The 16,834-nt window shown below is 41.2% G+C and overlaps 2 protein-coding genes across 3 annotated transcripts in view; one reads left to right on the plus strand and one right to left on the minus strand.

Moving 5' to 3' along the window:
• LOC6633244 (uncharacterized) overlaps positions 1-11,605 on the plus strand; it is a 91,306-nt gene extending 79,701 nt beyond the window's left edge. The window contains exons 2-6 of one of the 2 annotated variants that reach the window (XM_032433367.2): positions 5,463-5,519; positions 5,652-5,840; positions 7,007-7,200; positions 7,570-7,672; positions 10,101-11,605. In XM_032433367.2, coding sequence (XP_032289258.1) covers positions 5,463-5,519; positions 5,652-5,840; positions 7,007-7,200; positions 7,570-7,672; positions 10,101-10,261 — 704 coding nt within the window. In that variant the 3' untranslated portion in view covers positions 10,262-11,605. The remainder of the gene's footprint in view (positions 1-5,462; positions 5,520-5,651; positions 5,841-7,006; positions 7,201-7,569; positions 7,673-10,100) is intronic. The other variant, XM_070207019.1, reaches the window with a different exon arrangement.
• A 2,625-nt stretch (positions 11,606-14,230) lies between these two features.
• On the minus strand, positions 14,231-16,146 carry LOC6633235 (probable cytochrome P450 28a5). Its single transcript, XM_002056738.4, has 6 exons — positions 15,894-16,146; positions 15,570-15,816; positions 15,401-15,505; positions 14,808-15,342; positions 14,485-14,751; positions 14,231-14,418 (listed from the first exon to the last, which is right to left on the minus strand). The coding sequence occupies exons 1-6, from the start codon at positions 16,079-16,081 to the stop codon at positions 14,252-14,254; spliced, it is 1,509 nt and encodes a 502-aa protein (XP_002056774.2). The 5' UTR covers positions 16,082-16,146; the 3' UTR covers positions 14,231-14,251.
• Between the last annotated feature and the right edge of the window lie 688 nt (positions 16,147-16,834).

Raw genomic sequence — 16,834 nt, forward strand, 5'->3', positions numbered from 1 at the left:
TTATGTCGTTTTGCAACGTCATATCTTCGCGGGGAGCTATTACCCTGAATATTAAAAAAGATATTATGTCGTTTTGGAACGTCATATCTTCGCGCGGAGCTATTACCCGAGATATTATGTCGTTTTGAAACGTCATATCTCCGCGCAGAGCAATTAACCGAGATATTATGTCGTTTTGAAACGTCATATCTCCGCGCGGAGCTATTACCCGAGATATTATGTCGTTTTGAAACGTCATATCTCCGCGCGGAGCTATTAACCGAGATATTATGTCGTTTTGAAACGTCATATCTCCGCGCGGAGCTATTACCCGAGATATTATGTCGTTTTGAAACGTCATATCTCCGCGCGGAGCTATTAACCGAGATATTATGTCGTTTTGAAACGTCATATCTCCGCGCGGAGCTATTAACCGAGATATTATGTCGTTTTGAAACGTCATATCTCCGCGCGGAGCTATTACCCGAGATTTTATGTCGTTTTGGAACGTCATATCTTCGCGCCGAGCTATTACCCTAAATATTAAAAAAGAAGATATGTCGTTTTGAAACGTCATATCTCCGCGCGGAGCTATTACCCGAGATATTATGTCGTTTTGGAACGTCATATCTTCGCGCAGAGCTATTAACCGAGATATTATGTCGTTTTGAAACGTCATATCTCCGCGCGGAGCTATTAACCGAGATATTATGTCGTTTTGAAACGTCATATCTCCGCGCGGAGCTATTACCCGAGATATTATGTCGTTTTGAAACGTCATATCTCCGCGCGGAGCTATTACCCGAGATATTATGTCGTTTTGAAACGTCATATCTCCGCGCGGAGCTATTAACCGAGATATTATGTCGTTTTGAAACGTCATATCTCCGCGCGGAGCTATTAACCGAGATATTATGTCGTTTTGAAACGTCATATCTCCGCGCGGAGCTATTACCCGAGATATTATGTCGTTTTGGAACGTCATATCTTACCGCCGAGCCATTACCCTAAATATTAAAAAAGATATTATGTCGTTTTGGAACATCATATCTTCGCGCGGAGCTATTACCCGAGATATTCTGTCGTTTTGAAACGTCATATCTCCGCGCGGAGCTATTACCCGAGCTATTATGTCGTTTTGGAACGTCATATCTCCGCGCGGAGCTATTACCCGAGATATTCTGTCGTTTTGAAACGTCATATCTCCGCGCGGAGCTATTACCCGAGATATTATGTCGTTTTGAAACGTCATATCTTCGCGCGGAGCTATTACCCCAAATATTAAAAAAGATATTATGTCGTTTTAGAACGTCATATCTCCGCGCGGAGCTATTACCCGAGATATTCTGTCGTTTTGAAACGTCATATCTCCGCGCGGAGCTATTACCCGAGCTATTATGTCGTTTTGGAACGTCATATCTCCGCGCGGAGCTATTACCCGAGATATTCTGTCGTTTTGAAACGTCATATCTCCGCGCGGAGCTATTACCCGAGATATTCTGTCGTTTTGAAACGTCATATCTCCGCGCGGAGCTATTACCCGAGATATTATGTCGTTTTGAAACGTCATATCTCCGCGCGGAGCTCTTACCCGAGATATTATGTCGTTTTGAAACGTCATATCTCCGCGCGGAGCTATTACCCGAGATATTATGTCGTTTTAGAACGTCATATCTCCGCGCGGAGCTATTACCCGAGATATTATGTCGTTTTGGAACGTCATATCTTCGCGCAGAGCTATTAACCGAGATATTATGTCGTTTTGAAACGTCATATCTCCGCGCGGAGCTATTAACCGAGATATTATGTCGTTTTGAAACGTCATATCTCCGCGCGGAGCTATTACCCGAGATATTCTGTCGTTTTGAAACGTCATATCTCCGCGCGGAGCTATTACCCGAGATATTCTGTCGTTTTGAAACGTCATATCTCCGCGCGGAGCTATTACCCGAGATATTCTGTCGTTTTGAAACGTCATATCTCCGCGCGGAGCTATTACCCGAGCTATTATGTCGTTTTGGAACGTCATATCTCCGCGCGGAGCTATTACCCGAGCTATTATGTCGTTTTGGAACGTCATATCTCCGCGCGGAGCTATTACCCGAGATATTCTGTCGTTTTGAAACGTCATATCTCCGCGCGGAGCTATTACCCGAGCTATTATGTCGTTTTGGAACATCATATCTTCGCGCGGAGCTATTACCCCAAATATTAAAAAAGATATTATGTCGTTTTAGAACGTCATATCTCCGCGCCGAGCTATTAACCGAGAATATAATAGAATATATATGCATTTGATGTTGGAAGAAGAGGGTTCAGGGTATCCCCTAGTCGGGAGCTCCCGACTAGAACCTCTTACTTGTTTTCTTTTCTTTTTGCTGCTGCCCTGCAATTGCGTTAAGAAATTTGAGAGTGGCTCACATGCTGCTGCTGTTACTCCTGCTGGTTTTGACTTAACGAGCATTTAATTGCCAGGTTTACCTTTGGTGTCACCCACACACAGGCACGCACACACACATACATAATCACACGCACACCCTGATTACCTGGACATTCCTTCCGGTTCACCCTTTTGTCCAACGAATTCACTTTTATTGTGCTGTGCGCATTTCTAGCTTCTTCTCCTACTTTCCTAAACGATTTCCTTTGCTTTCTTTTTCTAAATTTACTTTTTTTCGTCTACTCTTTGCGTTTATATGCGCTGTTTCATTCATAAATTACAGGGAATCCCTCATTCTCATTGTCCCTGCTGGGCAAAGTTCCAGGAAAGTGTCTGCCTTTACCTCTCCCTTCCTCCTTTTCTCTCTCTCTCTCTCCTTAGCTCCTGCTGCCTGTGTGTTGTCTAGTCTAGACTAGTTTTGGACTCTCGCTGTTTTCTTTCTATTGCTCCCTGATCTTGTGACCCAGCCGATGCCTCGCGGGAATTGCGCATAATTTGTGCATGTTAATTAGCTCATTTTCGGGCATAGATTAAGCAAATTAAGCAAATTAACTAAATGAGCAGCAAGAAAATAAATAAATTAAATGCTACACGAGGACAGCATCTCAGCAAGGGCACAAAGGGTATAAAGGGCCTAAAAGGGCTAAAGTATTCAGTAATGGCCATCTGGGTCGGGGGCACAAAGCACCATCAAATGTGTGAAATACCAAATTGTGAGCATCTACTTAAGAAGCATTTGGGGTTCAAGGCGTGGCTGTGAACTGTATGCATACTATATATATTGCTCATCAGCGTTAAAAGTCGTCTTAATCGCAGCCTGCTCCTTGTTGAACTCAGGGATTATACGACCTGCAGCTGACAAATTTGTTATGTGAGTTACGTTTGCCGAAAGCAGAAGGCATAACTTACAAGTTCGAAAAGTGTAGAAAAAATAGCTACAAAAGAAATGCATGTATAAATTGAACTTAAATGAAAACTGCCTTGCACTTTAATTCATAAATAAATAGCGTTTTTTTTTCTGGTTGTCTTTACTTGAAGAGATTGAATTGATGGCATTCCAGCTCTTGTGGCTATGCCATAAATCACCATCTTCACAACAGGCACTAAGTAATGCCACCCCTTCGCCTCCTATTCGGCTCCATATTCCCTGACAGCTCCTCGGCCCAGCAGCTAGCTGCTTCAGTTGTAACTTTTAATGCACTAAACAAGTGCCAAAAGTTGCGTCTTAAGTTTCGCATATTCGTAAATTGCGTTCATAGCACCGAAAACTATATCAGAATGTGTGTGCATGTGTATGCATGCGTGTGTGCATGCGTGTGTGTGTATGCCCTGCCCCGGTGTCTGACACAAGCACTTTTCAAGCTCAGCTAGCAAAAACATTTTCAGCCAGTTGCTCTGTGCGCTGGGGAGGCAGGGCGGCTTGTGGGGCTCTGGCTGAAGGACGTTGCATGCAACATGAAGTTGCACATGTGAATTGGCCGCTTCAAGCCATGCAACACTCCGGGGAATCACGCCAAAAGTGCTGATGCAGTGCCCTCCATCTGTCCGTCCGACGCCGCCAACTCGCCCCTTGCCCACGTCATTTTAAACAATTTGCGCACCCGAGGAGCAAATCCCGCTGAGTCGCCAAGTTTGCCATGGATTACAATTAAATTGTGCTTGATTATAATTGCAATTGTATTAGCCGTGATGCGGCAACGCTGCCACTCTGCGATGCTGCAACGATCTGGCACTTGACTTGCTTGGCAACTGTGCGCGTTAAGCTGGCTGCGCTAGGTTATTGCCTGAATTGATAATTGAAATTGAATTGCCTTTTTATACCCTGAACCCATTCAAAATGGGTATAAGAGTATATTGTATTTGGGCAAAATACAAATGTATATAACAGGCAGAAGGAAGCATCTTCATCTAATAAGGGCTAGAGTCACGAAAAACATGATATGTTGCTTCTAAAATATTATATATTTGTCAAGTATCTTTTATTTTATCTTTCATATAAATCAAGTTAATAACCCAACTTTTATTGCCAACCAATTTAAGCCAAAATTTAAATGCAATTGACCTTTTCGGTATACACAAATATTCTATAATACAATAAGATATACTGTAGAAAATTTCATAAAGATCGGTTAAAAAAAAACCCCAAAGTTATATGCAACTGCGCAATTGAATAGAGCAGCATCTTTAAGAATTTCTGTATACATGTACAAACACACATTCATGCGCGTTTGCTTCGCATTTTAACATCATAACGACTTTTTTCTGTAATGCTATTTAAGTTACTTTTTTATGGTGCTTAATTAAAAATATGGACCCAAATCGACAAAATGGCAAGGGGGTAATATCGAAACTTTTTCTTAGTTTTTTTTAATATCTCGGGTAATAGGTCCGCGCGGAGATATGTTGTTCAAACACGACATAACTCCGCGCCAAAATTAATCATTTCAAGGGCAACGCCACTATCCTTGAAAATTTAAAAAAAAAATCGTACTTTAAACACCTTAGTTAATCTAGAGTGGATTTCTGATAGTGTGGGGCTACACTTGGAAGAAGTATAGCTCCTTTAAGGTTATCTACTGACAGTTTCAGTTGGTTTGTTTATCCGAGTAGCTTGGCAAAATAAAAGGCTATCAAGGTTATTTAGGTATACATTTGGGAGTTGCTTTTGCAAACTCTGCAAACTCATTAGCCGACCACTGACAAGTCCGTTAGCTCTCATATCTGATAGTTATGTGTAGCTTTCCCTCGCTTATGTTCACAATCATGACAAAATCGTAGCCAAAGCATTCTTTGATGACAACTCATGACCAAGTTGGCCAAGTTTTGTTGTTCTTCAAGAAACTTTTTGGCATATTCATCTTGGCTGCTGGCCAAGGTAAACGGAATCAATGGCAGTCGCTTGGCAGTGGCCGAGTCAACATTTGCCACTTGCCGCTTTCTACTTGGCACTTGCCACATGCGAGTGCCGCACTCGAAAGTTTATCGTTTGTCTTTGCAACACATTTAACCCGCTCTTCCCCGTTGTTTTTATTGGTACTTGCAGTTGTTAAGCTGGGGGCACGCGCCGAGGAGGCCAGCACTTCGACTGGCATCTCTGAAGGTGAGTAGATGACGCATAGATGCCACGTGCCATATGCCACTTGAAACTTGCCAAATGCCACATGCCACAAGCGGCATGCGGCATGCGGCATGCCACTCGATTGATGAACTCAATTCGCAAACTAATTCACAGAATGGGGCTCCGGCTGGAAGGGCGGCACCAACTTTCTCGTAGAGGTCGAGGAAACAGCTGCCATGTCACCAAATACTGCACGTGGCAGCAGCAACACATCCGATGAATACATCGCCGAAATAACCAACAGCCAGGAGGAGGTGCCACCCGGGGCCACCGTTGCCACAAATGGCACAAAGCCCGAAACGGGTGAGTTGACCCAAAAAACCGAACTCAAATGGCATTAATCCCACTTAAGGCCATTAATTTATTAATCTGCATGCCCGACCGCATTTAAGCCGGGATAAAAATCGTATTGTTGGGGAAATTCGCGCATCTGATCGGTACGCGCCTAATGACTGGGATTAAAGGAAATGTTACGAGTGCATCTGACTTCAGAAATTAATTAACTTAACTAAGTTTGAAAAACATACAAAATGTAGGCGCGGCCACCTTAACTAGTGTAGCCAAAAGAGTAAGAGTTAAAGAGAGATGAGAAGAATTATGCTTAATTGTAGATAAAATACTAAGCGATGTTTTTGACGGCATTGCGACTGCATTTCCGATTTACAATCAACCGAATTCCGCACGAATATATGTCGCTTTCAAACACTAACAATTATGTCTGTGACATGCAGTTTATCCTCATGTTACTGATGCACAGCCAAGTTAACACACTTTGCAAATATCTAGTGTTGCCAGATGACTAGGGTAACAAATTCATGCACATCTGCTGCTGCCCGATTAATACGCTTGGTGCTGCCAGATCATAAAAAAAACTATGTATCACACACAAAACTATAATCCCACATCTAGCGCTGCCACACGTTATATAGACATTCACCCAGCGCTACCAGATCGCTTAGTGAACCCCCCAGCATACATCTAGCGCTGCCTGAATGCTAAATTAAGGGCTTAGCAGACAAAATTACAATTCGACACGCACTTGGCGCTGACAGATCCAAATCTAAATCTTCGCTTAACAAAGAGAAAGTCTCAAAAAAAAAAGTAATGCGATGTTATTGGATTTAGGAGAGTATCGTAAATGGCTCAGCACAAGCACGACTTTAAAACAAATCCGTGAAGATTTGTCGCTACACATGTATCCAGAATGCGCAGGATACGAGTAATTGAATGTTTATGGTCTTAACTGTAATCCAATTGGCTTGCCACGGCCAAAAGGGGGATGGGGCAGGTAGAAGGACAGCTACCAGCAACGGCGACAGAATGTGACAGCAGCCGCGTGATAATTGAATTCCAATCTGCGGCATCGTCTTGAGTTATTTATGCGCTTTACGTGCGCTGCGAGAAATTCAAAATCCCAACATACAGCAAAAGCATTTTACAATTTTCTCCCTTCTCGTTTGCCATTTCAGGTCCGAAGATCATAGTGCGCACCGAGGAAGTGCTCATTGTTGGGCTCGTGCTCATCCTGTGGGTGGGCGCCATCATGCTCTTCTTCAATCGCTGGGGCAAGATACGCATGTTGGAGCCCTATCAGCCCAAGTTCCAGCAACAGCATCGCAGCTCCTGTCCCCTGGTCGATATAGATGCGGTACCAACGCATCAGGTAAGATATGTTCGAAATCTATTTCGAACTCCAGATCTTCCCAGATAACCCCGAAAAGCTGTAAAGCATGCAAACGGGTTAAAAATGTCCAAGAATGTGTTATTAGACTTATAGGCGATTAATGTTAGTCAATCGGGGTGTTAATCCAATACTAAATAGTATTAAAAAAAATCGTTAGATAAAATACAAGTTGTCTTAAGTTTAGGCAAAAGGCTCTTCTGTCATAAGAAATATATTGAAAACATTTTGAGATCCGCATAAATTAAATTTGTTTTGCATAACCCTTGTATCTGCAAAAATGTCTAATAAAAATTTATTCAACTTTCTCAACTTACTTTTCGCATTTTTTCTCTCTCTTCTTTTTTGCAGCGCGCCTCCGTGTCCCGCATGTCGATGGGCATGGTACACAATCATAATCTGAATATGCCAACGTGTCAATTCGCGGCCTATAAACCGAGCCTCTATGCAAAGGGTAAGCATTGTCCTTGGCGTAACGCCGCAAGCTGCCCGCACTTTCCGCTGGTGCCGCATGTTGCATGCTGCACGTTATTCGTAGTTTTTTTCTTGTTCGCCTGCAGCGAAAAGAAAAAATTCGCGTAAAATGCAAATGCAAAATGCAATTAAAATCGAACAACATCTTCACACACACACACACGCCCGGCAACCACCTCTACATGTGTGTGTGTGTGTGTGTGTGTATGTTGTCAACTCGTGTCGCATGTTCTGTTGCCTACTTTCGAGCGCCGCCCCAAAGCGTTGCAAACTTTGCGCTGCAAATAAATTGCACTTGAAATTCGCGTTAATCCATTGAACTGACTTGCAAAAAGTTTTTGGTAAAACTTTTCGAAATTTTTGACCCAACAAACTTATTCTGAATTATCTATATGAGAAATAAACCAAATAAAGTAAAAAAATCTGTGAGAAGAAATTAAACGCATGCAAGAACTTATTATTCTTATATTTCTTATCACGTTCAAGTTATTTGAAGTAAATTTTTTATTTTGCACCGAAAATAATCTTTATATAAATTGAGCCAGCGAATGCCGGGTAATATACGTTGTGTGTACACATGCTCCTAAAGCTGCTTCCCTGAATAATTTGTAGAATCTTACTCAACCCAATGATCGAAAAGGGAAAATAAAGATAAGAAACGTTCAAGATAAGTGTTGAACACAGCGCCCCTTAACAAATCGCATGTGAGTCGCAATTAATTTTATGCAGTGTTGTAAAATGCTGCGAGCAATAACTTTAAAAACTTGTTTTTACAGCCACATATAAACTAACATACATACGTAAATTGTCTTAATCTTCAGTACTTACCTTTGATGCATATATTCCATTGCTAGCACACTTTTTGCCTTATATGTACCTCATTCATCATCAATTCAGATCCCTTTACAACACTGCATATCTTCTGCAGTAGCGTGTAAATATTAAAAATGGTTATTCAGAAATGTGCGATTGTTTATGACTTAACTTGATTCAGTTAATACATGTCATATTAGCAAGAACATATCAGTCGATTTAATGCAATGCTCTAGACGAACTCAAAGATCTTAGGGACCATAAGAACTAGAGTTACCGAATTTGTTATGCGAATTTCAAAATACCAAATGACAATACATTTCATTTAATACATGACATTTTCAGCCCAGATACTTGGCATGACAATAGTCAATAGTCAATAGCATATAGGTAATATATAGATTTTATTCGAGGCATATGCTTTGGATATGAAAATCAATTAAAATATTTTAAATTTGAGCAATTGGCTTATAAGCCAGACACAGGGTATCTGCAGGTCGAGCACTGTCAAGTGCAACCTTCTTAAGTAGTTTTTCGAATATAATAGTCTTGACTTTTATGCGAGACGAACATGTTTGAGCTTTACGCATTAGCGCCGCATACAGCATGCAGCCCGAGAGGGAGGGAGAGGAAATGGCGAGAGCGAGGCAGACAGAGAGAAAGAGAGAAAACGACAGACAGAGAAAGAGAACAAGGAAAGCGTTTATAAATATGCTTAATGCTCGCTAGTCGAGGCGTGTCTCGCTTTAAGTGCAGCATTTTTGTTCGACTTTTAATGAGTTGCCAGACAATTAAACTGCACAACAGGGTGGCCGAATGGGGGCTGCTTGCATGCGGCTAGGCCCCAAGGGGAAAGGGGGGGCGGTGTGGGTGGCGACAGGCGGCACCGAGGCGCAAGCGAAGCACATAACAATACAGTTTTAATGCCATTTCTTTGACTCAACTCTCGGCTCTCGTCTCTCGAGGATGCTGCGACTCCGATTCCGGCTCCGACAATGGCTATGCAATTAAATCTTGCGGAAACGCACGCACAACCACACAGATACGCACGCACACACACACACACACACACACGCGCTCATGGCAAAAGGCTGAGCGTAGCCGAGGGGAAAATGGCTTGTTGGGGGGTAATGGAAATGTTAATGGAAATGGATGCACGATTCGCTGGCAATAGTATATTAAGCTTGTTTTTCACAAATGAGTATGTCTTCCACAATGTGTGTGTGTGTGCGTATGTGTCAACACATGCTCAGCAATCGTGACTCCGTGTGTCCATCTGTCCGTCCTTGAAAAAGATGTGCTCGTTTCTCAGATAGACATACATATATATATATATATATATATAAATATATATATATATATATATATATATATATATATATATATATATATATATATATATATATATATATACCATATAATGGGGGCTTAGGAGGAAAGAAGCACAGAAGCAAATCTCGTGACTTCTTTCTTGTGAAGAAAAGCTGTATGTTGTATGAAACGATAACTTGGCACTGGACTTAGGGTAGCTTCCAGTTCGAATGTAATCTATTTCAAACTCTTCTCTAAATCTTATTATACCTTTTTCATTTCAGGCTACGCCTCGCATGTCTCGCACGTGGCTCGGCCGCGCCAGAATTCGGTATTTGTTGGAGCCAGTACGAGTCACTATTTGATGCCGCGGCCGCCGAGGAAGACTCGCTCCGCCATGGATCTGCACTCGATGGTGCTGGACGAGAGCGCCGAGCAGGTGTAGATGCCTAAAAGAGAGAGCGAGAGAGGGAGAGAGAGAGAGAGAGAGAGAGAGAGAGGGAGAGAGGGAGAGAGTGAGAGAGAGAGAGAGAGAGAGAGAGAGAGAGAGAGAGAGAGGACAAATGTTAAGGCTAATGTGAGCGTGTGTGAGTATGTGTATGTGTTTTGTGTTGGGGGCGTGTGTAAAAGAGGACAGCTAGATGTGTGTAGATCAAGGAATAGGTAAATAAGAATATGTGTCAATAGCGAGAAGAGCATAAAAGAGAAAAGAAGACATAGAAACAGTTGAAGTTACCCAATTGCAACAACTACTAAGTATTTACAACGTGTTCTTAAACTCATACTAAACGCGACACTCCTATCTCTCTCCCACTCAGTCTGTCTGTCTCTCTCTCTCTCTCTCTTTTTGCAACTTACTCTCCCATTTGTGCTTATTTTTTGCTGATGCAGCGTGGTTTTATTCATTTTCAATGCCAAAACAATTGACGCACTCTTCAGTGAAGTGTGTTAAAGCAAAGAGCTCTGTAGCTGCGATAACAAAGCTCGCTGCTATGCAACTGCATTGTAAACAGTTACCATGCATTTTGAGCTGATATCAAACATAAAAGCCATCAGCTTTTGTCTGCCGCGCTGCGTCCACGGCGCTTAAATCAAACCTAATTTATAGTATTATTATCTCGTAAAGCTATCGAATCTCTTTATATTTACCTTAATTCGTAACTGTCTCCCAAAGAACAACTCGCACACACCAGTTTATTTCGATATATCTATAAGAAAAATAATGAAATTAAGTGCTAAACATTTATGTCGATTGTTGTTTTGCAAAGGCTCAATATATCCCACATACGAGTACATATTTTGCTATATCCCAACTACAAGTATCTTTAACTATATCTATATTAACATATTCGAGCTGATTGTAATGTTCGTATAAGTTCCATTTAATAACTCACAAAATAAATACATATGCACCAAGTTTTCGCTTCTTGTTCAGTTAAACGAATATATGTTTCGAGCTAGACTAAAACCGAAACGAGAATCGAATTTTATTGGACAGAAACAGCGTGAATAGGATTGTAACGAATGATAACGAATGACGGCAGGACGGCAGAATGACGAACTGAATGACAGGAACGAATGAGAACGGTGATCTAACGAGTTGAACTAACGAGCACGGAACTGTAACGAATAGAATGAACGAGAACGAGACTAAAGGAAAATGAGTACAAATGTGTACACAAAAAAGAAACAAATGAAACGAAAAGTAGACTCAAATGAATCAAAGTAACTAAACAAAAAAAAAAAACAACGAATAAATGATTCGAGTTTCATAAAATTAAAAAAATAATTATACTCGTTTATTGAAATGCAGTAGGGAGCTCTTTGTATATAGCACGACTTAGTTGACTTAGAAGCCTGCCTATTAGCTATTTTTATTATCTGCCCTCTTTTGTGGCAAAGTCTTTTGCATTTCTAACGAGTCAATTGGCCTCCCTTTTTGCTCATTTGAATTCAACATAGTGTTTACTGCATCTAATATCCTAAAATATATATTTAAAAAAATGTAACTTAACTCTGGGCGGTTAGCCCAGCTGTCTTAATATTCTCGTTGTCTACTTACTTGACTTTTGCATAGATATTTTACTGTACCTAACCAACTATCTATCTATTATCTAGCTATCTATCTATATATCTAACTATTCATATACATATATCTATATCTGTTCTGAACTGCGCGTTAAGTATTGTAATTTGTAAGCACTGAGCTAACTTTTGACCAAGAACAACAACTACAACAAGAACTACAACCAAAGTATGACTAACGAAAGCTTTAAACAAATAAACAACCCATCCAACTAAATAAACTAATGTCACAGATATATATACATAACATATTTTAAGATTCGTATCTGTATGATGTAAAAACTCAACTAAAGTCTAGAGCAAACTATGCGGAACAACTATTTAAACCTAAACAACAACTGCAACTAAAGCTAAATCAAAAACCTAATGCAAGCTAAAAAACATCTCTGAATATAGAAATAATTCAGCTATTGGGCACATTGGAGCTGTATATTAATAGCTAAGCATATGTATTATATATATAAGTACTAAAGGGGTATTCCCTAGCTCTGAGTGAGCTTTATTCAATAACTGAGTGTTGAAAAGAGCACTAACATTTGTTTAAGCTAACAGAGTGGCAAAGCTAGACTTAATTTTTTTTTTTTGACAGTTAAATGTGGGCTTGCACAGGCTAACTTTGCCGAGCATAAAGGCTGCCTATGTGGCAGCCTCCTTGGAGCTTTGACAGTGTTGTATAACTAAAATAAAATGAAAATGTGGCAACGCCGTTGACATAAGTCTTCAGGCGATCTTGTGTGCCAGATTCAAGTTTCAGCAGTTTACTTGGGCTGCGGAATATCCCCACTAAAAATTTGTTGAAAAACGTGTTCCAAATTTAGAAAGGGTACCAAAAGGGGTTTTTTTTTTCTAAGCTACAAAAATGGCAAAACAAACACATAAATACTTATATATAAATTTAAAGTGCGAATATATGCATACATATATATATATATATATATTTGTCAAATTGTATTTTACAAACCAAAGGCAAAATCTTTTAATTACATATTTATACATATATATATGTATATATATATATATACATAAAGAAATACAGATGTATATGTGCGATTAGGCACGAGAACATTATATACATATATATATATACTATATTATACTCGTATACTACAAATATCAAAGCGAAATTATAAAAAACAACAATTATATACAATTAAATTCAAGAATTAAATTGAAACAATTATATTTGAAGCAAAATCAATTGAGTTTTATTCATTTTCGACTGCTTTAAGTGAAGGCAAATAATTATTTTTTATACCCTGAACCCATTAAAAATGGGTGTATTGTGCAAATACAAATGTATGTAACAGGCACAAGGAAGCATCTCCGACCCCATAAAGTATATATACTCTTGATCAGCATCAATAGCCATATCGATCTAGCCATGTCCGTCTGTCTGTCCGTCCGTCCGTCCGTATGTATGAACACACGGATCCCAGAACATATAAGAGCTATAGACATTATTTTAGATGTAGGTGCTCCCAGTGCCTGCGCAGATCGAGTTTGTTTCCGATAATCGATATCCTGTTACCCTGTTTTGGGCAATTTTGGTAAATAATAAGAGCTAGAGTCCCCAAACTGAACATATAGCATATAGGATATATATATGCATTTGATGTTGAAAGAAGAGGGTTCAGAGTATCCCCTAGTCGGGAGCTCCCGACTAGAACCTCTTACTTGTTTTAAGCATGGATTGTTACTATATCTTATCGCGATCTCTTTACAGCTTTGTTTTGGTCCTCGAACTTGTTTTATCACATCCATAAATCCACTGTCGAACTTTTCTATACATTATATGTACATAAATTCTATTCATTGAGACTACTTATTCTAATCGTAGATCTTTTCGGGTGGAAAACTTCTTATACATCTTAAAGCTCATGACTTAAACATCAGATGAAGTTTCCTGCTAAAGGATAAAACAAAGCTTAAGCATTTATTATTACGCAACGAGACTTTGACTCCGAATGAAGCCAGAGATCAGGCTGGCAGCTGATGCGGAAATTGATTTTTTGGGTCTCAAGTGAAAATTGTTTTTAACTAAGGAGAACCCAAAATTAATAGAATATACCGAATAGTAGACATTGATATTGGTTTTTCTATGCCTTTGCAGATGGCTTGGGTGGCCCTAAATAAAGTTGGTTTCTTTTACATAGACATATATTGTTAACTAGAACCACCTAAAAATATCTTCTCAAACATTTAACAGCCTTTTTTTGACTTTCACGAGGTTTGGTTTTTAAAGATCCTTGAGAGAATTTATTTTATACGTACCATTATTTTAAAGGATTATGCTGGAATTTAAGTGTTGATAGGAAAAAAACATTTAGAATTCGTTCTTGCTTTATTGCGTTTATTGACGCGCGGCGAAATCCAACCAAATGCCGCCTTCGAGGGATGTAACAATTCCAATTGGACTGAACTTGTTATCCTTGCGTGTCTTGGGATTGACCTTGACATCGAAATTGACAATAATCTCGACGAGAGCTGCCTTTATCTGGGCCAAAGCGAAGCGCATGCCTGTAGCCAGCCAAGGAGTGTGAGTATTGAATGAAATGGGAACAGGTCAATTGTGGCTTTACGTACCGATGCAGATGCGGGGACCATCGCCAAAGCCCATAAAGACGCCGCGATCGCGATACATTTTGACCGCATTGGGCTCCAGAAAGCGATCGGGCTGAAACTGATGGGCATTGGGAAAGTAATCCTCGTCCAGCATAAAACAGGCGTGGGGCACAAGGACGGTGGTGCCCTGCTCTATGGTAAAATTGGGTCCGTTCCGATTGGGCAGCTCGATGGGCTTAGTGCACAGCCTGTTGGAGACCGTAAGTGGAGGGAACAGTCGCAGGCTCTCTGGAATTGTAAGACCGAGTTATTGTGAGCGCAGCTGTACGTAATCCAATACATACCGTGAACACAGGCATCCAGAAAGGGCAGCTCGACCAGCTTATCGAATGCGACAAAGCCCTCATCGTTCAGTTCTGCCTGCAGCTCCTCGCGCAGTCGCTGCTGTGCCTCGGCATCCCGTCCCAGGAGCAGCAGCGTGTGGGCCAGCACAGAGGCCGTTGTCTCAAAGCCGTCCAGCAGGAAGGTCATCGAGTAGGCGGTTAGCTGTCGTGCGGGCAGGTTCCTCTTCTTGGCCAGCTGTAGAATGTAGTCCAGAAAGTCAACGCGATCGGATTGCGTTCCACGGCGCGCTCCGACCGCCGCCTGCATGAACTCCACGAAGAACTCCTCGACGTGCTTGGGTATAAAACGCAGCTTTATGATGTGACGCAGTGAGGGTATCACGGACACCGCCATGAAGCTCAGCAGCAGGGACAAGGGCTGTTCGAAGAGAGTCTTTATGTTCGCCAACACCGGCGTGGGATGTTCGCTGAAACTCTGGGCGCTCAGGCCAAGAACCGCATCGGTGACCATTTCGGTGGTGAAGCACAAGCTGAGCTGTTCGTAAAAACAGGGTTTAATGGACTTTCTGATATTTACACCATGTAGCACCCACATCCTTGCTGTTGACGCCGTCCGGCGATCCAATGCGGATCTGCTTGCGTATGAACTCGTTCATCCTTCTGCACACCTGGTTGGTCACAGGGTAAACCGCCTTGACCTAAATTGATTTAGTGCACGGCTTGCAGATAAGAAAGCATTTACAGAGTGCTCAGAAGGCTTACGCGACTTATGGTAAGACCGGGTGTTAGATCGGAGCGGCGCTCCTTCCAGCCCTCCCCGGTCATTGTGAAGATATTGTTGGCAAAGATGAAGTCGGACTTCTCGGTCACCAAGGCGCTTACCTCGTTGTCGTGGAAGTGCTTAAAGTCCGTAACGAATACACGATGTGCCAGCTCCGGGCTGACAATCAACAGCTGAGGGGAGCGGGACGCATAAATGCCGACAGCATCATATTGCTGCTTGTATTTGCTGCAGGTGGGAAAGGAAAGAGTCCTCTTCATTGACAGCAATCTCTTTGGGAAAAGCTATAGAATCGCGATAATTACCAATAGATCTCATTTAGATCCTTGATAAGATGTTGCTTCATTGTGAACATGTTGGGATAGTTGCCGGTAAGAAGCGCTGGCCGCGGACCAGGCACCTTCCGCCTGCGCCAATAGCCATAGTTCCAGACGAGGAACACATAGCCCAGAGACGCCAGCAGCACGATCAAAACTATTGTTACCAGAAACATTTTGTCCAGCACATGGAACTAGTTTGTAGCAGAGATTCCGTTTGCCGACTGTTGCTTGAATCGATACAAACGGCGCATTTATGCCTAGCCACAATCTGTAGCTGAGCTTATCTGCCACGTAGGTCAGTTCCCAGATAAGGCTCTAATAGTTGCTGCAACAGTCGGTTAGACTGTTGAAATCATGGCTCTGATAACGTTTATTGGCCAGTTAGAGCCTCAGATATACCCTTTCCATTTACAGCAGTTTACCATTCATCCATGCATCTGGCTTGGCATAGAGCATGCAAACGTTGCTGCGTACCTATATTATTTGATAATCGTGACGGTGCAACTGTCTTTAACTAAGTATTTCGCAAATCATTCTAAAGTATTGAAATTGAGTGTAAAGATTGTGTTGATTGTAAATAACATACACTTGATGGGGTCGGTGATGCTTCCTTCTCCGTGCCCCACACAATTCCAAACAAAGTTAACAAATATTCGAAAAATCAAATATGTTGTTTACGAACCAAAAGTGAAAATTCATTTGAGTTGTATTTCACATTTTATGACGAGTCAGCCCTCTTCTTATTTTTGTCATTTTGAAGATGTTTTCAAGCTATACAGTGAATCGCATAAATAAAATGAATAACTTAACAGTAGAAGAATAAGAATGCGTTAAAGATTTAGCAAGCAGTAAGAGCGCATATTATTTCGCCTATTTCAATGTTTAAGTAGCACGTTTATCAGTTGGTAAATTTACCATTAGCTTGG

This window comes from Drosophila virilis, chromosome X (genome assembly GCF_030788295.1).
Source record: "Drosophila virilis strain 15010-1051.87 chromosome X, Dvir_AGI_RSII-ME, whole genome shotgun sequence".
Taxonomy (NCBI): Eukaryota; Metazoa; Arthropoda; class Insecta; order Diptera; family Drosophilidae; genus Drosophila; species Drosophila virilis.

What these genes read in the sequence shown, in the direction of transcription:
- LOC6633235 (XM_002056738.4), bottom strand. Translation starts at nt 16,081, where the DNA reads ATGTTTCTGGTAACAATAGTTTTGATCGTGCTGCTGGCGTCTCTGGGC. An exon ending in TCTGGATGCCTGTGTTCACG is followed by an intron (nt 14,752 to 14,807) that starts GTATGTATTGGA and finishes TTACAATTCCAG; the next exon opens with AGAGCCTGCGACTGTTCCCT. An exon ending in TGGTCCCCGCATCTGCATCG is followed by an intron (nt 14,419 to 14,484) that starts GTACGTAAAGCC and finishes GGCTGGCTACAG; the next exon opens with GCATGCGCTTCGCTTTGGCC.